General features: G+C 37.9%; 1 protein-coding gene across 7 annotated transcripts in view; it reads right to left on the reverse strand.

Moving 5' to 3' along the window:
- The window catches only part of ASAP1 (ArfGAP with SH3 domain, ankyrin repeat and PH domain 1), a 606,833-nt gene that overhangs the window by 31,472 nt on the left and 550,682 nt on the right, over positions 1-24,679 (reverse strand). For 5 of the 7 annotated variants that reach the window (XM_078153734.1, XM_078153735.1, XM_020997892.2 and 2 more), the window contains 8 exons: positions 22,694-22,785; positions 19,241-19,427; positions 19,031-19,116; positions 14,953-15,068; positions 14,723-14,790; positions 13,126-13,233; positions 10,894-11,122; positions 2,464-2,517 (listed from right to left, as the gene is read on the reverse strand). In XM_078153734.1, the coding sequence (XP_078009860.1) occupies positions 2,464-2,517; positions 10,894-11,122; positions 13,126-13,233; positions 14,723-14,790; positions 14,953-15,068; positions 19,031-19,116; positions 19,241-19,427; positions 22,694-22,785 (940 nt within the window). The remainder of the gene's footprint in view (positions 1-2,463; positions 2,518-10,893; positions 11,123-13,125; positions 13,234-14,722; positions 14,791-14,952; positions 15,069-19,030; positions 19,117-19,240; positions 19,428-22,693; positions 22,786-24,679) is intronic. The other 2 variants (XM_078153738.1, XM_020997894.2) reach the window with 1 other exon arrangement.

Consider the following 24,679-nt stretch of genomic DNA (forward strand, 5'->3'; position numbering starts at 1 on the left):
AGTGCCTTGCCCAGAGAAGGCATTTAATTCTTATTTCTGCAATTGAACTGAAAGCCACTAACATGTTGGGAGGATGAGCTCTGGAGAATTTATGGAAATACACAGAAGAAAATTCTGTAGAATGAGAAAACATGGAGGGATTGTTAGCCACACCATACCACAGATCCTTCTAACCAACCTAGCATCAAAGTAATGCTCAAAGGTCCCTCATGGTACCCCCTGAGTACTTCACCTTAGCTGGAGGCCCACCTTGCTTTAATCCTTAAGTCTGGACTCTCTTAGGTAGAGATCCACAAATTATGACCAAAAGTCAATGTTAAGGTAGCCAAAAATCTGTCTCTGTAACTTCCACTCATTGTTCCTATTTCTGCCAGGGCTGTGGGGGAATGGGAGAAAAGAAGGGTGTGTATGTGTGTGTGTGCGTACTGGGGAGGGGAGGTTGGGAGAGGAGGAAGGGAAAGCATATAATAAGCACGTAGTAAATGTTTGTTTAATTGAATTAAAGCAGAACAAAGCCTACTCCATTTTTCATATGAAGGTTCCTCAAATGCTGGGAAGAGCTGTCATGTTCCCCTAAGTCTTTCCTTTCCTGGGCTAGACATCCTCAGTTTTTTTTCAATGGATATTGATATGCATGGTCATCATCATAATCACCCTTCCTAGATGCAATGTGTCAACACCCCTTCCTTAAAATGCAATTTTTAGGACCAGACACAACATTCCTTCCAGATGTGGTAGAACAGGAAAAATCACAGACAGACTGTCACATTGCTCATTATAGACATTCTACCCTTCTTAAAGCAGCCTAAGATCATAATAGGTTTTTCTGATCTCCCTGTCTCTTGCTAATACATACTAAAAGCTTGTAGTCCATTCAAGGCTGAGTGATCAGTCACTATAGTTTCTGGAATTATCCTGAAAGTCCACAAAAGGAGCACAAAAAACTCTTGTGCTCAGTGTGGAAAGAAAGAAAACGGGAACACCTGTCAGAGTCTGATTCTCTACTTCAATTTGAAGTCCTGCAGGTAAATAATTTATTAGTGAGAATGCTTATTCCTATCCCAACCTACGGAACTTGCAACACTGAGGCACCTAGGTGGCAGAGTAGTGCTGGACTTGAAGAGCTAAGTTCAAATCTTGCTCAGGCAATTATTAGCTTTCACTTAAACTCTTTCAGCCTAATTTTCCTCATCTGTAAAATAGGGATAATAATTATGTTGTAAGGATCAAATTGAGCTAATATATTTAAGTTGTTGTTCAGTCATTTCAGTTGCGCCCAACTCTTCGTGACCCCATTTGGGATTTTCTTGGCCAAGATACTGGACTGGTTTGCCATTTTCTTCTCCAGCTCATTTTACTGATGAGGAAACTGAGGAAAACAGCGCTAAATAACTTAAGTAACAGGGTCACATAGCTAGTAAGTATCTGAGGCCAGATTTGAACACAGAAAGAGGAGTTTTCCTGACTTCAGGCCCAGCACTCTATCCAGGAAATCACCTAATCTTGTCAAATCTTAAAGCACTATATAAATGCTAACTAGCTATGATAATGCATCTAGAAATAGTCTTATCTCAAATACTGTTAAAAGACACAATCTTTTGTCAACAAACATTCCCAAATAAAAATATATTAGTGTTTTCTCTCAGAGAAATCTGAGTGTAGGAGTAACCTAAGCTAAAACATATGTTTTCAATAATGAATAAAATAAGATCCAGCCAACTACATTATCTTTTTGGACCTTAAAAATGAAGAGGACAGCATAGGAAATGCTATTAAATACATATATTCCTTTTTCAGACTCTAGAAGGAATGGGCCAAAAACCAAAACCAAACCAAACGAAATCCTCCTGAACAGCAGTTCTGACACTTGTAAATGATGGTGAGTAGTCCTTTGGGCACTACACACTTGCAGGGAAAAGAAATGTTCTCTGGGAAAACAAAACGAAATGAAACAAAACAAAAAAACTTGAGCACTCTTTGAATCAAGGAATAAGTAGTTTTAGGGAACAAAGAAAAAGGAAAAAAGAATCAACTCTGAAATAAGTACACCTCTGAAGGCGAAAAAAATTGAAGCAAGATCAGGAAAGTGGCTAACCCCATAAAACATGGATGAGGTGACCCAGATATACAATTATCTGCAACTTAACTGTACTAAGTGCCTAAGGGCATAAAAAGAAAATCAGGAAAACTTTTTACTGATAGTACCTGACTTAGAACCAACTATTTTTGAATGATTATTCTTTTAAAATTGCCTATTTTTCCAAAATCATTTAAAATAATATTAATGTTAAATATTTTAAAAGTTTACTAGGATTAGGTTAAGTCATTCAACTATGGTGCAAATTAGTGCAGGGCACATCTGTTAGTCTGAGCATTAGCCACCACATGCAAAGTTACTGCAGTCATCTAGGAAATCATGGTTCACAGTACAAGGTGCTGTACGTCTGTTATTTTTGTTTTTACCACAGAATGAGGGATACGGTAGAACCAATGTTCCAGTTAATGGCAGAACAGGTACTGTAATGGAAAGCAACACAGATATGTTAACAATGACTATTATCAGGAAAATCACTTTATTTTTCCAGTCCTTGAATAAAATGTGGCATTGACTAGAATAAAAGAAGCATGTCTGTGATTGATTCTTTTGTTCTTTAGTGGGCAAGTATTTATTTTTGATGACTTGGGAAACTGAGAAGTCTTCCACATTGAATCTTCTATACCAAATACAATTCCATCTTTGAAATTAAAAAAAAAAGTAAGGCCAGGGAGGTTACCTTCATCACTAATAATCTTGCCTGAAGTTGGAAGCAAAACCTGAACGAATTATTCATAAACATAACCAACTTTGTATACTGAAGTGCGAAGCATGATTCAGAGAAGCAAAAGCTGATATATAACCATCTTATACTATAAGAATTTTAATTTCACAAGGATGAATATTCTTGGAGATCTCAACCCCTCCATACCTCAGTAGGCAGCTTTCATGAAGATCACTGCCCAACATATCACTGGAGCTTCTCTGCACTAAGGCTGATCTCCACATGACAGATACACAATAAGGGTATCAAAAATACCCTTCTAAAATGATGCAGGTAAGTAGTGCAATGAAATAATACTAGCAGTTCAAACGTAGACTCAGACACTTAACTGATAGTAAATCACTTAAAGTCAACTACCAACAACTATACACACACACACACACACACCAACAACCAGCTATATGTGACCCTGGGCAAGTCACGTAACCTCTTAGTTTCCTCATCTGTAAAATGGGGATAATATCAGCATCTACCTCCCAGGGTTGTTGTGAGGATCAAATGAGATAATAATTATAAAGTGCTTGGCACACAGTAAGCCACTATATAAACATTAGCTATACTTACTATAATAATTACTGAATACATCATTCATTCCTATTTTATTTTCATAATCCAGAGCTTTGAAGAGTAAATGACTTTATTGTCTTTTCATAAGTGGGAGATCATACAAAAATGCATGTTATTCATAAAGAAGGAAGTCATGTTTTAGAATAAACAACAATCATCTTCAAACCAACTTAAAAAGCTCAGTATTATTTCCCCTTTGTGAAATTCAAAGGTATGGATATAAACAGGTCATCTATCTTGTTCAAGTTCACATAGTGAAGCCAAGTGTCTCTAGGGTTCAAGTCTTCTGTAGTCTGACAAGTGCCTGATTTCTTTTAGTCTTGTAAGGTGGCAGTGAATGCCTTCTGCTTCTTCTGGAGGTACAGTGCTGTAGGGACTAAAGAATCAGGAAGATCAAATCCTGCCTTGGACAATTACAAGTCGTGTGACCATGGGCAAGTCATGTAGCCTGAGGGCCTCCATTCCTTCATTTGTATTACCTGTATTACCTACCTACTAAATAGGATTTGTAGTGAGAATAAAACAAGATGCTGCCTGCAAATCGTAAAGAGCTCTACAAATGCCAGTCACTGTTTGAAACAGTCTATAGGATTATTTATGTAATCTGGCTGCTTTTAGGCAGTGTAATAAATGCAATTTGTTAGCTTCAGAAAGTGATGAAGTACCTAATATTATTAAGGAGAGATAAGGGGCATTGGTATTAGTATGGAGCCTAGTTAGTGAATTTAGTTCAGGCTTTAGCACTGACCTGGAGAACTTTGGATTTGGTTTGACATCGAAGCTCCAAAGATCTGGTATTTTTAGCTCATTCTCACAAAGGCTGTAAATTGTAAGGGTACCAGTAGGAAATTCAAATATAATGGAACCCCTTTAAAAGTTGGTGTTAGGAGCCAGGGCAATAAAGTACCATACAGGCTAATCATAATCTTTCAGGATTTGAATTTTATAAAGTTATTAGGGGAAATGATTTTACTTGTGTCTTTTTTTAAGCCATGCAATTAGTATAGTGTGTTAGGTAGGAGTCCCACAGCACCTTGGTAAAAATTTTTTAAAAGGCTCGGATTCTTATAATCTAGCCACTGCTCAAATTTTTACAATCTAGCCAATAGCTCACAGATGCTCAGATTCCTTAAGAGTCTGGCTAACATGGCCGATCTTTAACAAACCCTGTCTTTGGCTCAAAGAAGGCTTGGGTCAAATTCTTTCGGACAGGACCTGTGTGTCGTGATTTTGGGGTTCCAGCACCTCTAAACCTCTAGACCTCATCATATGGTTCCCTGACAGGGAAAAAAATGCCTAATAGCAAGCTCTTCACCAGCTGAGACTGGAAGACTATAGGCCATTCACCAACAGCTGGCAGCAAACAGTGGGTAGCAGCCAATGTCCCCCATCATTCCTTGGATGCAGCCTGTGCTTGGTTCCAGTCAACCTCTTCTTTGGGACCCCCTCGAGACAGGAACAGCTCTACGCCTCTTGCCAGTAGGAAGCAGTTTCAGAAGCTAAGATCTTTCCCCTTTACCCCAAAAGAATTTGGGTCCCATTTGTTTGAGGGGGAAATGACAGGGTTGGGATCTGGACCCCAGAAAGGAAAAACCTTGGACTCTGCCACATGGGTAAATCTCTGGTGGTCCCCTGAGGCTATAATCCCATTGAGTGGCCTTTAATTGTGGCTACACCCAATCTCCCAATTCTCTGTTACACTTAACCTAGCCTAGCCCTCCACAGTCTCACCTCCCTACGGCCACTTCCCATCCATAATCCTATCTAGGCTCCATTCTCCCTTGGCCACATGATCCGGGTCCCTGGCTTTCTATTACTTCACAGTTCCCCTCCCCCCAACCTTGCAGGCTACTTGGCCACTCCTAGATCCCTCCCACAGTCTTTCGGTAAATAAGGTCCATCTTATCTCCATTAAGAGGCTCAGATTCTTATAATCTAGCCAATGCTCAAATTTTTACAATCTAGCCAATAGCTCACAGATCCTCAGACTCCTTAAGAGTCTGGCTAATGTGGCAGATCTTTAATAAGCCTTGTCTTTGGCTGAAAAAAAAACCCCTTTCTACATGCAGGTTTTTACGCTAATGTAATAATCGTATGACTGAAAAGTTATGTGTACTGAAAAATCAAACTTTTAAAAATTATATTTTAATTAGGCTAGGGGAATGCTATTTAAAGGAAACCTGTGGTATACTTGCTTGTAAAGAGAAAAATCTATTTGATTGCAAAGATTCATCTCTTAATTATTGCTGTCTGAATTTCTGTCAATGGAGCTTTCAAGAGAATGTAAACTCCTTGAGGGCAGGGCTTGTTTCATTTTTGTCTTTGTATTCTTAGTGCCTAGCACAATGACTGGTACATAGGAGGAACATAATATGTGCATATTGCATTTAATTCTTAATAGAAGATACATATTTATACTTAGAATTCCCCTCCCCTCCACCCCAAATTAAGTAAAAAGAACCTGGAAATATCTGAGTCTGATAAATGTCTGATCCTTGTGAAACCAGGAAAAATTATAGCTAAAATTTGCTATTAAATTATTGTACTAGGAAAATTTTACTACATATTTTTTCCTTTACTTAATGTTGTCCTTATCATATTACCATATTTGGAGATGGTGGATAAATAAAAATTATAGAATATTAAAGTTGGAAAAGACCTCAGAAGTCATCTACTCTTTTATTTGAAGCATAAATTCAGTAAGTGGGCACCTACTATTTACTTAGAGATTATCAATGATAAGCTTCCTGCTTCATAAGACAGTCCATTCCATTGCTGGAAAACCCTACTATAAATTTTCCTAATAATGAGCCAAAAAGACTGTCCTTGAACTTCTGCTCAGTGGTTCTAGATCAACTCTCTAGGACCCATGCTAATTCCCTTTCTTACTTAGTAATCTTTAAGATATTTGAAACACAGCTACCATGTCCACTTATATTTTCTCATCATTAGTTAATTCAACCAATCCTCTTCATAGTATCTTTTCAATTTTTTTTCCATCTTCATTGTTCTTCTCTGACCCCATTTCTGTTTTTCAATATCCTTCCAAAAATGTGGCACCCCAAACTGAACAAAATACTCCAACTTTGGTCTCACCCTGGACTTTATGATTCAAGCAACTTGGGGAATGGTTTTTTTTTTAAAAGCAATTACTCAGATATTCCTGAATATTATCCTTCATGAGGTATATAGTGAAGACTTCCTTCCCTTTCCCTTCCATACCCTACATACATCAGGGGTGACTCAAAAATAGCGCCCCTCAAATCTGCTGAACTTACTGCAAGGAAACATAAAGATAATTATATTTGCTAGTTAAGTGGGCTCAGGCAATTTATTCAGTGGTGATTTCAATAGGATTAAGAGAGACTGATTAAAAAAAAAAGACTGGCAAAAGATCTCAGCCAAATATAAAAGAAAATAATCTGGAGGAAGTTTCTACTACTGAACCAGTCAATTTGGCTGCCTTCCCAAACAGCCAGCCCCCTTCCCCACCAGGAAACTGTAAAGTCATCAATATGTGACTAATGCAGCCAATAGAAAAATATTTCCAAAGCAAGACATCTGAATCACATAATTGCTCTTCTTTCATGACAGCTTGGTCCTCCCTCATATTTTGAGAAATTCTTCTCTTCTTTTCTTTCCTTCCAAGTCTTTTCCTAACCACTGTCACTGATAGAGTATGAAAGCTAAGGAAATTACACGCAAAAGGGGTTATGTAACTACTAGAAAGTAGGGGTGGAGGGTGTTCTTGGTTAAAATGGGTTCTTTGTTAAAATTTTGGAGAAAGATTTTCAGCTAGTAGACTACTTAAAAAAACCAAAACAAAACACCAAAATCCTTAATACATCTATTGTGGCTTCATGATTGATTTGATCTCACCTAAATTTCATAACCTCCAGCTACATGCACAGAACTCTGCACAAAGTTGGCATTTTGTAGCTGTGCATGTTATATCCCCCTTGACCTTTTCACACGTCTCTCTTTAGCAACCTCAGAGCAGTTACAGTCTGTTCAGACTAATTTGCACTCCTCATTTGTGTTTCTCCTTTATTATCTTCTTTAGTCATGAATTTGAGTGTGAGGATGTTGGTTTTCTTCACCTACATTGCGGAGATAATATCTCCTATTTCTGTTTTTAAGTCCCATTGTATCTAATGGTGATCTGCAAAGAGTAGGTCATCTGGATAGGTAACAACTGTCAATAATTTGAACTAATCTGAATTAGTGAAAATTCTACATTGAAGAATATTTCAAATAAAATGGAGTCCTATTCCTTTTCAAAATTTTATAGTGCTTCAAACCAGCTGACAAACAAACAAAAGGCTAAGTAATTAATGCCCACATAAGAATTCATTGTAATTAATATATAATTTTATGTAAATCGTTCTGCTAAAATGCCTGAAAAATCTATTAAGTCAGCTAAATATGCTTCTTGACACCTAGCCCACCTATTTTAATAAGCTTAGTAAGCCTTTTCTATGTTAGAGCAAAGGTGGACTTAAGCCTAGCCTTTATGCTTGAGAAAATATTAATGAATTTTTACTGTACTGTTGCAAGATGCAATTATAGAAGGGAGAATCCAGTATTTCAATGGGTTTTATTTTCTTTTTAAACCCAGAAAACAATCCATTATAATGAGGCTTCATGCTCTTATATCTTCATTAACCTTCTGCATTCTGCTAGAATGCTCTATCTACCAGTTACTCAAAAACTCTGCTGTACGTTAACTGTCATCCCAAGAAAGAAGCCAATATGGTAAGTCCTCAGACACATACTGTATACTGTCAGAGAACAATTCTCACTGTTACTGAGTGTTTTGTCCTTTAAAAAAAAAAAGAACCAAAATAAACAAACAGAAAAAGGAACCTAAACCTTCTCGTATTTACAGTCTTAATAAAGCATTGTGAAATTCAGAGAAAAAAAAAATGTGGGATGGGGGGGGCAGGGAGGAAGACTTGCTTGACTGGAGGGTCAGACACCTTAATAAACTCATCTGGACTCTCTGGCCCTGGGTTAATTACAAAAATCTTCTGGGACCTCATCTACATAGTGGCTAAATAGCAATCTGGCTCCACATAAGCATGAAATACCACTTCTTTGAGGTTCTGAAGCCTGAATTTTCTTATATTTTTTGAGCTTTGACAGAAGCTTTGGTAAAGCACAATTAGGTTTTGATGTCAATATAAACTGAACCTCCTTGAATGCTGATATGAGGTACCTAATGTTTCTGAGGGAAAAAAAGAAATCTAAACTAGATTCTTTTATGAGAATTCTCTTCCTGGCTTTTCTTTCAATTTCTCTTCATTTGTCTTTAGTACTGGGGGAAGGGGGAGGTTATTTTATCCTGTTTTTCATGTTTCTTCCTCACCTGAAGCCATAATCCCCTATAACACCCTAACTGATAGCAATGGAAATTACTGTTGTCATAGACAGAGCAGAGTCAAGAAGCTCCTCTTTTCATGCAAATGTTTGGATTCTTTTTTTTTTTCTAAGAATGAGGTTTAAAAAAGTAGAAATTAGCTGCTTTGAAGCAATGTGGTCTAAAAACTGAGTTACAGGCATTCTTTGTTCCTGCCCTCAAAGGGCAGGTTAAAAGATTGTCCCTTGAGTTTCAAGTCACTTTTAAAATTACCTGAGGGGCAGCTAGGTGGCACAGTAGATAGAGCACTGGCCCTGAAGTCAGGAGGACCTAGTTCAAATCCAGCCTCAAACCAAACACTTGACACTTACTAGCTGTGTGACCCTGGGCAAGTCACTTAACCCCAATTGCCTAAAAATAAATAAAATAAAATAAAATAAAATGACCTGAGAAGTTTCCTTGTGACATGACACTTAGGTACCTAGATGTCTGCATTTCATGATCTAGTAAGTATAACTTTGGGAATAATGCTTATTTCATCAAGACTATTTGAGGGGGAAGGGCAGGGAGGAAGGGAAGACTCCATTTAGGATATGTCTCAGCTTTAAAAATAAAAATTCTCTCTTCTTCAGGTGACCAAGTAACTGCTGCCCTAGTCAAGGAGTACTTTGTCCAGCAGATTATTAAATAATCTTGCCTTTTTTTCCCCCTTGGCTGTTTGGAAAATAGCTAGCTAGGTAAGAATTGGTCTTTCTGTTCCACTAAATGGTCTATTAGAAAAAACATACACCAAAAAAACATTTCCTGGGAACCTAGATATAGTTATCTAAGTGAAAATATGTCACATGAAACTTGATTTTTATAGGATACTTAAAAAAACTTAATTTTATAGAAACAGCAGGTTCTCTGTTCTCATATTTTCCTAGAAAACCACTCTCATCATTTATCTCTCCCACTGGAGGGTAAGCTTCTTAAGGGCAGGGACTGGATATTTATAATTGTTCATTTTTCTCTCCTTAGTATATACACTTAAATTTGTTAAGAGGTAAGAGATAAAAAAGGCTTGAGTGATGCGGTGGGTAGAGTGCTGGATCTGGAGCTGAGAAGACTTGAGTTCAAATATGGCTTCTGACACTTACTAGCTGTGTGACCCTATGTAAGTCACTTACCCTTGTTTGCCTTAATTTCCTCCACTGTAAAACGGGGATAATAACAGCACCTACTTCCCAGGGTTATTGTGAGGATCAAATGAGATAATAATTGTAAAGGTCTTAGCACATAATTGACCCTACTTAAATGGTTATTCTTTTCCCTTCCCTCTTTTAATTCTTGGTTTAATTTGATACTCCTTATTTTATAATGTGATAAGCCATCTGGGACTTATCTGAGAACTTAACACCCCACCCTCCTCTTATATCATTGTTTCTATGGGGAAATTTCGACTTTGGACAATGTTATTTTGAATAATACTCATATTGCCAGGAACATAACCTCAGTATTATTCAAATGAGTGTTTCATTATGTAGCAAGAAGTCATTTCCATTTGTGGTAAGCTTTACAATACACACAGAGAATGGTTCTGCTGTTAGATATATAAGCAGAATGCTTACCAGAAGCAAGGAAGAACTGCAAAACTAAAAACTTCTCTCTTTTGTCCTTGTGGTTCATTTGACTCCTCAGAAGTAGGCTATAGGACAACAGGCCTAATTTTTCTGTATCTTTATTTCCTCCATTTACAAAGACAGCTAGAACTCAACTATCCTGAGGCTAAAGGATATAAGCACTTATTACTTATATGCCAGAGATCACCACAAAGTATTTCTACAGAATAAAATACTTGGCCACTATATTAAGTGCATCTGCTCTTTCAGAGCAAAAGGGAATCTATTAGCTCTCAGTGGAAAGTAATTTACAATACCCCGAAAAACTTAGTATGAGAAAACTTTTGAGTGTGAGTGTGTGTGTGTTCTGATCCAAGGTAATATTTTCTTTACCCTGCTTGATCACAGTCATAGGCTATTATCATCATCATTTGCCTTTGTCACTGGTGGAAAATAGTATTAGTGACATCACATTCAATTCTGAGTCATTCCACCTACCAAGCCAGTTTTTAGGATGTGGTTCTAAAGAGCTTTCCAAATCTTTTACCTTTCCCAGCATTTCTTGGAGGCAGCGGGGGAGCATCAGCTGTTGGAGAGGTGGGCGACTCTATGCTTGCGGATGCAAAGATCTGGTTGGTGAAGGCTCCATAGGAGAGTCTCTGCTTATCTCTTGGAGTGCTGAATCCTGGCAGTGCTAGCTTGTCTTGGGGGGACATACTGGAGGAGTGACAGAAGCTCTGAGGTCTTGGAGAACGTTCCTTCTTGATTGGGCTAGGCTAAGAGGTGAAATCGTGATAGATAAAATGACTAATTGCTGCATTGTGGTGTTAACATGTGCATGGGGTGGGGATTTAGGCAGTAACCTCAACCCCTGGAGTTCGGAAATGTGAATTTTATGATGTCAGCCACAAGTTTAACACTAAAACCAACCGTAGGAAGGTACCATACCATACCATACCATACCAAAGAATGACCCAGAGACTCCATTTCACATCTATCAGTGTCAGATTAACGATGCACCTGCTAACAGTTAGTGGCAATTACCTGAAGTCATACAGTTTGCTTAAAAGGCCATTCATTAAATTTTATGGGTATCTTTCCCAATCTACACTTTAATTTCTTTTATATTCAGTCTGATTTCTCTTCTAAGCTGAGTCTATAGGCACAGCTACAGGAGGTATTAGACAAGGAGTCCATTTAAAACAGCTCCTAGGGCAATCATTTCATTAATGAATTTTTTATTACGCATTACAAAATAAGAGGCGGTGATCCTGACTACACCAGCCATTTTGGCATATTCAACCAAACTGGAAAGGCTTCAAAATCATGGGCCAGTGAGGGACTAGATATCTGTTGTCCATAGATTAACCTAGTTAAAGTAAGAAAGGTTCGTTGCCAGGAGGCTGGCCATCTGAGACTGAATTAATTTGGCCATATTCCTAACACCAATGACAATAACTCACATTTATATAGCACTTTGATGTTGGTAAAGCATTTTACATGGACTTACATGAAAGATCTTAACTCTTTTGATCCTTAACAACAATCTTGTGAGGTAGGTCCTATTACTATTCTCATTTTACAGATGAGAAAACTGAGGCAAACAGAAAAGTTAAGTGACTTGCCTGGCAACTTGTATTATGTATTACTGTAGGAAGTACTTGCACAATCGATGACAACACAGATCCCTTAAGTAAGTGGTTCTGAACCCTTTTTTTTTTATCATGGGCCCTTTTGGCAGTCTATTGAAGCCCACGTACCCACTCTTAGAATAATATTTTTAAAAGCATAAAGTAAAATACACATGAATAAAAAGGAAACCAATAATACTTAAACACACCTACCAAGTTCATAGAATTCTACCGTAGGTACTAAATTAAGTATTAAGATTGTTTTAGGGGGTGGTTATGGCTAAAAAATGTCATCTCTTTGCTCTTGGACAGCAGGCATCATCAGCCATCAGGCCTGTATTGGAAACTGTGCAGTTTGGTAGAAACTGCTGGAGTTTGTACTGTTATCACAATCATAACTAACTCAAGGAACCTTCTATTGCACAATGATGCATTACGGTTGGACGTCAGTGGCAGCTGCCTATAATCATGATACCTTAGAGCCCAAAGCATCCTTAGAGTTTATCTAATCCAATAACTTCATTTTACAAATAAGCATAGTAAGGCCTAGAGAGGCTTAGTGATTTGTTCAAGCGTGCATAGTTAGGATTGGAATTCAGGACTCTTGACTTGAAAAAGCAGTTCTTATCTATTAGGCCAGGGATAAGAGAAACAGCTCATTTAAACAAAAGCCTTTCCTGTTACACATCCCCATTCTTACCACCAAATCCCCAGTAACAAGCCCTTTCTAAAAAAGATTACCCAATTTACCTCCAGCCTTATTTAAACCTATATAATCCTTGTCCTTTTGTTCCTTCAGGGAGCCCCATGTGGGTGGGGCTCTTTTACTGGCAAACTCAATAAACCCTTGCTGGTTTCTACACTTTCTGGTTCTGGTTTTGGTTTGTTCTGGAACTGACGGTTTTGCCCACAGGGTCAACTGCTTTTTCCAGTATAATATGTGACTTCTCTCTCAGGCATTCAACAATCAAAACGTCCATGTTACTAACTTGTAGGAACATTATGTAATAAAACCAAGAATGAGAGGAACTCAAAAATTCAGTTTGGTAAACACAAAGCACTTACAATATGCAGGGCACAGATATTTTTTATATTATGGGGAAAGTCACAGATATTCCCAGAAAATCACACTAATTATTCACACTCACCTTGTCATCCAGGTCGTCATCACTTTCATCAATCTCCTCCTGTCGAAGATTCCACTCATACTCAACATGGACATGTGGATTTAACTTCCCAGCCTTAGCCTGGGAAAGCTGAAAGTAAGAAGGGTTAACAGTCCTAATTAAAATATTAGAATGAACTACTCTTACATAAACACTGACCCAAACAAAAATCAAACCCTAGAGGACCCTTTTATGTCATCACTCCCTGCCCCCCAACCACACCTCCCTGGTCCCTTGATCTGCTGACTGGTGGCTGCTCCAATCACCCACAACGTGTAGGCCTTGCTGCGGAAATTCATTTGATTCCAGGCCCATCTTATCACCTGTCACGCTGCCTTATGAGCATGTGCTCTTTGGCCCACCCAACCATTTCTGTTTCTGGAATCATAATCAAATCAGTTCCCCTAATCAATCTTCCCTTATGGTTCCATTCACAACCCAATAGCTTTCCAAACAAAATCCTCCTCCCTGGCCACCACTATAATATAGGTGTAGTCTAGTCTTTGCAAGTAATTAAAACTGTCATGTATAATCTTTACTCAGGGCCCCATCTTGTACTACTCACATACCCTGATCACCTCTTTACAATAGCTTTCATACTGGTCTCTGTGCCTCAAGTTCTCCCCATTTTAACTAATCAAAGCTGCCAAAGTGATATTCCCAAGGGGCAGGTCTGACCATATCATTCCCCTTACTTAATAAACTCCAGTGGCTCCCTATTGCGTGCAGGATCAAATTTCAAGTCCTCTGTTTGGCATTTCAATCTTTCACATCTTGGGCCCCTTCCTACCTTTCCAGTCTTCTTACATTTCACTCCCCTCCCATAATCTACAATTCAACCACACTGGTGTACTTTCAGTTCCTCACACGTGACTCTGTACTTGTATGCTGGCTGTTTCCCACGCCTCAAATGCTCTCCTCACCTCTACCTCTTGGGTTCCCTAGCTTCCAACAAGACTCAGCTCAAATCCCACCTTCTGTAGGAGGGCTTTCCTGGGCAACTCCTTGAAGCAGCTTCCATTAATGTGAGTGCTCTCTCTATCTGTCTGTCTCTTCTCTTATACGCACATAGTTATTTGCATGTTGTCTCCTCCATTAGATTGTGAGTTCCTTGAGTGCAAAGATTGTTCCCTCCCTCCCCCTTCCTTTTTTGGTATCCCCATGGTTTAGTACATAGTAAGTGCCTGGCACATAGTAAGTACTTAAGAAATACTTGTTGACTAAATGACTGATCATGATGTGGAGGTCACTGAGGTTTCTCAAGGAAGCATAATGGGGAAGTGTGAGCTTAGCTGAAAGACCTCAATCTTCTGCTTCTATGCTAACACTCATGAGGCCCCACTGCAAGTTTACTATACAAAACAATAAGTTCATAGGCCACATCTGTGTGGCATCTGGATGGCAAATTGACCATTTTTACCATTTCTTAAAAGAAGAGCTACTGTTTAGCTGGTTTTCTTTGGTCAAGTGTCAAAGAAGAATTTGCTCTAGTTATGAACAATTCCATTTTCTCCAAATGTTATGTGGAGGTGAATGATGGTTAACAAAAGTATGCTGTTTCCCATTTGCTCTTTCTTACCAAATCTTCACATTGGGTGGCTTTTAGTCTCTTTGCTGCATCCAGGGCTGTTTCTCCACCTTGGTTAACTGGAAAAGGCAAAATTAAATTACAACTGCTGCTTTGCCAAAGATATTGAAAAAATATTGAAGTTCAAAGAAATTACAAGGTTTAAATTTTAGTAAATTAAATTCTCTCATTATTCTACTTGGAAGGAACAAATACTGCATAGTGTCAATATGTGCTTTTACCTATATCCACTGTTGGCTTGCTCCTCAGGAGAAGTTTCAAACATTCAGGTTTGTTATACATACTGCAGTAGTGTAGAACTGTATTTCCTAGCGCAGTCTGCTTATCTAGGTTTCCACTAAAAAAGAGAGAGAGAGATAGAAATAAAGATTGAAAAAACCTACTCTGTCCAAAAAAAAAAAAGGAAGTCAAAGCCAATTTATGACTTTGGTGTTATCTTCCATCTCTCCCTCCCTTTCTTTCTTTTTCTTCCTTTTTATTGTGATTTTATTGTAAATCTGTAAACTATAAATTTTCAGGCACTGATGCAGCTAGGTGGCATGGTGAACTGAGTGCAAAGTTCAAATTTGGCCTCTGTCACACTAGAATGTGTGACTCTGGTCAAGTGACTTAACCTGTTTGCCTCAGTTTCCTCACCTGTAGAATGTAGATCATATATAGCACCTACGTCCTGGGGTTGTTGTGAAGATCAAATAAAACAATATTTTAAAAGTGCTTTTAAGGGGAAGCTAAGTAGAGCAGTGGATAGAGCCCCGGCCCCAGATTCAGGAGGACCTGAGTTCAAATCCGGTCTCAGACACATGACACTTATTAGCTGTGTGACCCTGGGCAAGTCACGTAACCCCATTCCCTACTCCCCCCGCCCAAAAAAAAAAGTGCTCTTGCAAACCTAAAGTGCTACACAAATGCTATTATCATCATTAGTCGTTAGGAAACAGTCACAGCAATGTCCATTTATATTAATTATGGAAAACCAGGACTATCAATTTTCCAAGAAATATCTTTCCAGACAATGTTTGTAATAAGTACAACTCTTCTAGTAGCTTGTTGAACTTTAGCAGGAAATTGTCACCATGGAGGTCAAATGTACTGTGGTTACCATAAACCATGGGAAATAGCAAACTTCTCTCTTTTTTAAGTTACTGGTTTCAAAACCGGGAAATTGTACATGTAAAGATCAGAAATGTTTCCTTCAATATAATGTTCTGTCCACCTCCAACAGATATCATTTTTAGATTTTACATTTATACACATATAGATAAAACAAAGACCGGAGAAGAAATGGGAGAGGTGAGCAAAAGAAACTTTTCAAAACAGGTAGTAGCCGTTATCCTCTTCCCTGAGACATAGATTCAGGCTCCCATCAACACAAATTTCACATTTGGACTTGGAAAATCAGGGAAAGTTGGATTTCAGTAACTCAAGCACACTGGAAGGCACGCCTGTTAACACAGAGGGTCCCAAAGTGAGCTGCCTTGCTGCAGTAAACATCCATCTCTGAGACAGTACTTCCTCAGCCTGAGCTCTGAATGCAGTCACAACAGGTAACTATTTTGTGCACTGATCTCTAAATAAAATGTCTTTTGGCCTTCAGATATTGCTCACACTCATCAATTTTCTGAACTTCATTCATTTTATTAGTGGCCATCAGTTTCCTGTTCTTGTTTCCAAAAGGGTATCAGGGCTAAAAGGAGAGTCATAGGGCTTTGCTGGTGGCAGAAATGGGTTTGTGTTTCACACTCTGAAACTGTATTGCTTTCAGGGAAGTGGTAGCTTTATTTCGTGACTGCATGACATGGATAGTATTATGCTTTTTTTTTAGTAGTTTAAACTACTATTATTAGTCAAATCTTCCCCATCTGAATCTTTTACTCAGTTGACACTACACTAATTTTTTAGGAAAGCATTTCTCTTTTAATCATGGTATTAGGCTCTTTGGGATTGGCGACAGTAGTTGCTTAAAAACTCATAACAATATGGATATCATCGTCGAGCCAAATTCATGTGCTTCAATACCTAACAACATCTTTTGGTACTTTCTGTGTTGGATAAGCTCATTCAAACCTCTTACATAAAGACTATCATCAGGGAAAGTCAATAATATGGGAGCTTTTTGGTCAGTAAAGGAAAGAAACACATGATCCTTTGGACCATTCTTCAAAAATTTTCTTGATTATTTCCTCTTTATAGCATCTTCTTCTCTTCTTAATTTATCAATTTATTTTTTTTTGGAGGGGCGGGGAACAACACCATCTTGTTACATATAAAGTAGATTTTTGGGATCCTTCATTCACAAGAGTGTAACTAGGACCACTGATTGTAATAGCTTCCATAGGATTTTCTTCATTGCTTGCAATATCATCATACATCATGATGACTATCTGCTGCAAACAATCTGGGAAGCATGGTAGGCACCCTCTGTCTCCACAGGTATTTTCACAACATTAGGATATGGATATCTGCTCAGCTATGACTGTGGCCATCTCCATCTTGTTTCTAAACTAAAATTTTAATTTTACTGACTCTTTCTTTCTTTCTAGCAGCATGGTGTGGTGGAATTAGCAACGGATTTGGAGTCAGAAGATTTGGGTTTGAATCCTGGCTCTGCCCACTTATTGGTTATGTAAACTTGGGCAAGTCACTTAACCTTGATGGACCCCAAGTTCCCTCACTTATTAACATGAGGAGACTGAACTAGATGATTTCTAAGGCTCTTTCAAATTCTAAATCTATGGTAAGAGTATTGATTTAAGTCTTGGACTAATGTTAAGCAATGACTATTCAACTGTGCCAATAAGAATGAAACGCAAAGTTCTATCTCTGCCATGTGCTTCCTTTATGACCTTGGACAAATCATTTAACTTCTCTTGGGCTCAGTTTCCTGATTTGAGAAGTGAGGGGGTGGGACCAGAAGGTCCCTTCCAGTTCCCAGATCCATGATCTCATCCTTGATTGAAGTATGGAACAAAGGTCAGAAAACAAATTACAGTGTCTGCAAAGTAAAGAAAATACGAAGATCTCTCCTTTGGATCCTGGCATCCAGAGATGGACAGGTATTGTATAAGAAGCTATTAAAAACACTGAACTGTCGACATGCTTTCTGAGAGGTGCTCAAGAGCTACAGGAACCAAGGCTGGCTCATTAGTTAGAGGTTCAAGGACGAAATGAAGTGAGAATTTTGTGAAGTGACAAATTTGTATTTTCTAATTCACAAATAAAAGGATTCTTGATATCTCTGTTCAAGTTGCATTAAGCAAAATAAGTCTTTGTTGTTTAAATCCATATAAAACTGGGGCTTCAATATTTCCTAACTTATCTTTATGCTCCTGGAGAGTGATCCTATTTACAATTGTAGAAGAGTAAATGGAGAACATCTTTTTCCAATTGTTGTTGCCATGAAACTGTCTTCCACATAGTAAGCAGTTAATAAATGATCTATTTATCCACCTCTCTCCATCTCTCTATCTATCTACCTCTCTCCATCTCTATCTAATCTATCCTTTCTTTGCTTTATATAATTTTTATCCATATAATTTTTATCCATTGATATGATTGGGGGACACAGTTTTAATCTTATATTTATTTGACATTTACCACTCTTTCAAAGCAAGTTACTTGCACAGTGAAAAATGGAACACTTGTACAAACTTAGTCCCACTTGCTGCTACTATACAGTTCCTTCCCTTATATTTCCTTTGACTTAGGGAAATATAGTATTATTTCAGCCTCATCTTTTATAAAATCTTAAATATCTGCACAGGTGTTTTTTCCTTTCAAAGCACTTTTATCACCCGTATTAGGTGATAAATGCATTAAGGTCAAAGCATTAAGGTTTTGACTCTTTACCATAAAAATCATCCTGAGCCATCTTGGATGCTCTCTTCCTTTCCTCACTGCCACTCTTATTTATTAGCTCACAAAGAGTACTTCAAAGTCCATTAGCATTATGGTAGCAGTCAAAGTGTATGGTGCATTTTCATGGCTAACATAATATTCTTTGTGAATGCCAAATTTGAAAACTTATTTCCAACAAATCCAGTAACATGAAAATCTGCATTTGTACAAAATATTAATTTGGGGATTGTCACCTACTTCACGAAATGACTGTTTTCTTTACAAAATGTTTCACCTCAGATTTTAAGATGGTGAGACTCTTTTACTGATAATATTTGATTTATATTAAATTATCCAATGCAAAAACTGTTATACAAAGAGAGTTACATCTGTAGCTAAATGAGAGTGATGGGTATGAAAAATTCTGACGTTTTAAGTTAACTTAATGCTGAAAACAAACCATACCAGTTTTGTACAAGAAAGTCAACCAAGTGCAGAGATGTTTGGTCAGCAGTTCGGACTGCAACATGAAGGGCTGTTTCACCTGGCTCCTAAAAATGGGAAAAGCAAGATATTAGAAGGTTACCATTTGTGGGGCCATCTTCAAAGCAAATCTCTTTTCTCCTATGTAACCAGTAGAGTCTATTCCAAATTTCTGAGTACACAATGTCTTACCTGTCCAGGTTCCAATAGTGGCTCCATTAGCTCTACCCCCTCTGCATAGACTTGAATTAGTGCAAGTAAATCCCTAGATTTGATGGCATCAAGTAGCTCGTTCAACTTAGCAGATGAAGATAAACAGGTCTTCCTGGAAAACCTATGATCTACATACTTTGCAGTGATATATTCTTTACGTGCAGTCCTAAAACAAAATAAAAGGATTTGTTATTGCATTTTGAATGAGGTTATTTTCTATGCAACAATAATGTGGTTGGGTTTTTTGTTTGTTTTTTGATTGGGGGTCAGAGGTAGTGATTTGTTGCACTGGTGATTTCATCAATATAGGAAAGTTCTCATACAGAAACTCTACTCAAGTAGGTCAGCAACTTATTTGTAACTAGATAGTTGCTTGGGGTGCTGAGAGGTTAGATTACTTGCTTGGGGTCTTACAATTACTCATGTATCAGAGGAACTACTTGAACCCAGTTATTCTTGACTCGAAGGCTGGCTTTCTGTCCATCATGATCTCTTTCCTTCTCAAGACAGGGTTTATTACATACATGCGAACATCTCTTTTAGACAATAGAAAAGTAGTTTCAATGAGATAATACTACTGTACAAACATTGTTTCCTAATGTAAAAATTATATACTTTTATAGTATACTAGTTTTCTAATTGGGAGACTGAATATTACCTTCCCATATTACTTAAAACTAAACAGAACTGAATGTAATAACTAAGGCAGGAAAATAGCTAAACAGTCAAATACGAAAACATAAAATAGAAAACAATATAGAAAAATACTGAGGATGAATCATTAACCAATCATAAGACTGTAGAGCTACAAGAGACCTTAGGGAACAATGAGTCTACAGACTCTCTCATTGAGGAAGTTTACTTGCCCAAGGTGGGACTGGACCTAGATCTCAATTCCAAATCCAGAGCATCAAAATGAAATGAGATAACATATGTAAAATACTTTGTAAACCTTAAAGTGCTATGAAAATGCTAGCTCATTATGTTTATCATTTTTAATACACCATGATGAATCTATGAAACATATCTGTTGATAATGGCACATAGTGGACTCCTAATGGTTTAATAATGTTGGTGTGGCTGAAAATGCAGCTGTATGACAAAAATCCTTTGTAAATTGTGTACATATATATGAACAGAGTCAGTTACTTTCTCTATCAACTATAGAATTAGCTTGCTTCAAAAGAGCCATTCCCTCTCTTTGATTACTAAAGCCCAACCTGGTCTAGCTGTAGCTACTGTTGCTTCCCAACATCTGCCACCCATACCTGAAATAGGTTGATACTTCTCTCTTCTAGGTCAGCATTGGCTGCTAAGGGGCCTATCCTTCCCCGGAGAGCATATGGTCCTTCCTCTCTTTCTGGCTGGTCACTGGAATGTTGTGCCTTGCTGACTCTGCTCAATGGTCCATGATTTTATGAATGTCTTCTTGAAAATATGCCTTCAAGGAGTACAACTCTCAGTCTTTTTCTGCTGTTCACAGTTGGCTGGGTTGGAAGAATTTCCCAGATGACTGAAAGTATAGTCTAATTTTCCACTGCATCTTTTGGGCATGTGACTTAGGTACAGTATACATAAGGTACAGAAATTTTTCTTAGAAGTCAGTTTCCACAAGGAAGTAAGAGACAGTGTTGGTATGCTATGTGCAGCATATAGTATATTCTGGGGGTAAACTACAACATTATTAACATTTTGTAATGAAGCTTCTTTGCTTTGAAGATTTTTTAAGAAAACAGGTCTTTTGTTTGGAAAAGAACACCTTAAAAATTATACTTAAATAGATTTGTGATCTTATTGATTGACTCACAAATATTAAGTGCCTAATATGTGCCAAAAACTGTGTTACATACTGAGGATAAAGACACAAAAATATAACCCCTTGCTCTCAAGGAGCTTACAGTAGCTTTTGTAGCTACATAGAAAACATGCAAAATAAAGACAAGGGGATTTGAGTGGGAGGGGCCCTAGCAGCTGGAGAAGTGAGGCAAGGCTTCATGCAAAAGGTAACACCAGCTGAGTTTTGCAGGAGATTAGGGATGCTAAGAGATAGATGTGAGGTGGAATACATGTTAGGCATGTGGGCAGCCAGTGCACAGGTGTGGAAACAAGAGAGGAAGTGTCATGTGTGAGTTATACGGCAAGTTTGGCTTGAAGTAGGAAAGTTACGTCTGCAGATCACCACCTATCCATACTTGGAATCTCGTGTGAATCTTGTCCTTATCCTCTCATAAGCTGTTTAGAGGCATTCCACTCAATGTGCTCTGGGCCTTCCTTGATTTCTATTGAAACTATGATGATACTATGGACTACAAAGACTGTCCATTGGCTCTCCTTCACTATCAAGATGTGACCAGACTGCTTGTTTGCATATACATTTCTCTGATGACATTTTTAATATTATGCTTACTGTGCATCAACCTACTTAAGAAACTTAAAACCTTCATGGATCTGTGACTGTAGTAGTTTCTCCAGCACTGCAGACTGCAACCCCTTTCTGCCTTAATGGTGGCCAAAATATTCATTATCTGGCCTTCTGGTTTCAGATGAAGCATACATTGATATAAATAAATCTATAGTTTTTCATGTTCTTTATTTCAACTGATGGACTAACAGATTAATCTGATGGACTAATAGACACTGTAGAAAATCTTTTCAAGAATAAATGCATACTAAGTGACTAGATCAGTGAGATACAATCAGTAGAGTTAGACTGGAGTGGATCTCCATGAAAGGCATTTGGAAAAAGCACTCAATTTGGAGGTCAAGAGAGCTGGGTTGAAGGCCCAGCTCTGCAACATCTTTGTGACCTTGAACAAATCACTTTATCTTTCCAGGCTTCAGTTTCTTCATCTGTCCAATGAGAAGATTGGACCAGATGATCTCAAACATTTTATGATTGACTTTAAATGGTCTGACAGGTCAGAAAAAAGCCTTAGTTTTCATCTAGACCAGATTCTAAGCAGGGCTAGGCTTTATTCATATAAGGCAGGTATATGTCCTGTTTCTAAAGATCTTGAGGAGCACACTTCTCAGTAAAGCATCTCCCTTTTATGTTGTAACATACTATGAATACAATTCTACTTTGTTAATAAAACACTGTTGTCATACGCAAATGCTTTTAACGTTATATATAACAAGGCAAGTCTATAACATCCAGTATCATTTAATCAAAACCAAAGAATGAGTTCTTTACCATTAAAAAGAATTTAGAATAACATGGACAAAATGTTTCCTATCAGATTCAATCTTATGTTTCTAAAACTTGAAAAAAATTTTTTTTTAATTTTTAGATGAGGCCTATTAGCATCTGAGCCTAAGTTTTAAGTGACATCTTTGCACTGCATTTCCTAATGGCTGGTTCCCCAGTGGAAACACATTTGAATAGGAAGAGTCAATAAATGAAAAACAATTTAATTTTTAAAAATTACTTACATATCACTTGAAGGAGTGGGCTTTGGTGAGGGACTGGGTAAATTCCCTTCCATAATTTCATTAAAACTATTGTTTCCTACATTCTTGGCCAGCTGTAACAGAAATACAAAACAACATAGTAGTCTTCATTTTCTACTGGTCTTAAACATTGCTATCATTTGCTTTTGGGAAGCCAGATGATATATTTCTCACAATTTTGTGAAGAACACATACAATTCTTTCAACAAACATTAACTATGTACATATTGTGTGCAAAGTACTGCATTCTATGATGGACTCAAAAATGGAAAACTACTGTCTAGGCTCTTAAGGTTACTGTCCAGTAAGGGGTTAGGATAGAAACACTAACAGCTTTCCTATAAAGTAGAATGAGATAAAGAGAAAAATAATTTTAATTGGCAGAGGGAACATCAGGAAGGGCTTCATGGAAGAGGTGACTGTTGGATCCTAACGGATGAATAGGATCCCAGCAAGTAGAGATGAGACACAGAGAAGCATGTTCCAGGTGTAGCAAAGACATGGAGGTAGCAAAGGACAGGACTTTTTTCCCTCCCAGTAAATGGCACACATTTTGTTCAATTTGGCAAGAGAAGTAGTAGGAGAAAAAGCTAGAGGTTAGAGCAAAGCCAAGTTGTGGGTAGCTTTGATTGCTAGGCAAAAGAGTTTGGATTTTTCCCAGTAAGCAATGGGAAACCACTGGAGGTGTCTGAATAAAACAATGAGGTCATCAGACCTGTACACTAAGACTACTCTGCATGGGTATGAAGGATGGGCTGGAGTTAGGAGAGAATTAAAGTGGGAAGGCTGATTAGTAGGGATATTCCAATAATCCAAAGCAGAAGCAATCAGGACCTGAACTAGTGTGATGGCAATTGGAATGCTAAGCTCAGGAAAGAGGAAAAACATTGAGAAGGCAGAATTAAAAGGATGCAGTGAGCGAAGTGATGCAGGGGCTATTGTGGAAGACAAGAGACAGGATACGAGTCATGATTTAATAAGGTCAAATAAAAGCACTCAACATTCTTGTCCTATATAAATGGTAACATTTCGTACATGCTTGCCTTCAGGAACCAACTAATGATCTGCAATTCACAAACTTATAAGTTGAGGCTAGAGATAGGTGAATCTAATTCAATCCAATTAATTTCATTTGAACTCAATTTGACAATTATTTGATTAAGTGCACTTTATGCTAGGTGTTGAGGATAAAAGAGAAAAACCCCCCAACACTCCTGGTTCTCAAAGAGTGTATAATCTCATGGGGAATACAATTTATACAGGGCAGCAAGGAACAACATACCAACAAGTACAGATAACTTAATACAAATAGATATAAAATGAAGGGGAGGAAGGGAGAGGGAGAGGGAGAGGGAGAACTGGGTGGAGGAGACCCAGGAAAGACCTTGTGTAGGAGATGGATGGCACCTGAACTGAGCCTTAAAGAGATTCTAGGAGGCCAAAGTGGGTAAGGTATTGGGAGAACATTTGGATAAAGGTGCAGAGGTAGGAGATAGGAAAGTTATATAACCATAACTTTAGTGTACAAACTCTAGTTCATATTAATGGTGGATACAATCTTATTAAACAAGGACCTTTTTTTAGGTTGTTATAAATCCCTACTTCAGCACATACTGGCTGTTTCATTCCAGACTCATTTCCATCAAATTTCTAGCAAATGGTACAAATTTCACATCTGGGGATCTTTATTGATAAGGTACAGGGTAAGGAGCTCTATGTAACATGCCATTGGTAGAGGAAGCCCTGAGTGGTATTTTGCTGCTAGAATCAAATAATACTATTCCAATTTATATTCATCCTGAAATGATCTGTGATGAGTCAGACAAGTATGTTTTAGATGTTAAGCTTAGAAATGTTTATGTAACTAGTCCTTTCAGAAGTTCACTTGAGAGAGTGGAGTTACTAGAGCTCACTGTCTGAGTCCCTCAACCAATGTCTGCTGATAAATCTTACTATCTGGACAGGATT

Source organism: Phascolarctos cinereus, unplaced genomic scaffold, assembly GCF_003287225.1.
Source record: "Phascolarctos cinereus isolate Bilbo 61053 unplaced genomic scaffold, phaCin_HiC Scaffold_4;HRSCAF=312, whole genome shotgun sequence".
NCBI lineage: Eukaryota > Metazoa > Chordata > Mammalia > Diprotodontia > Phascolarctidae > Phascolarctos > Phascolarctos cinereus.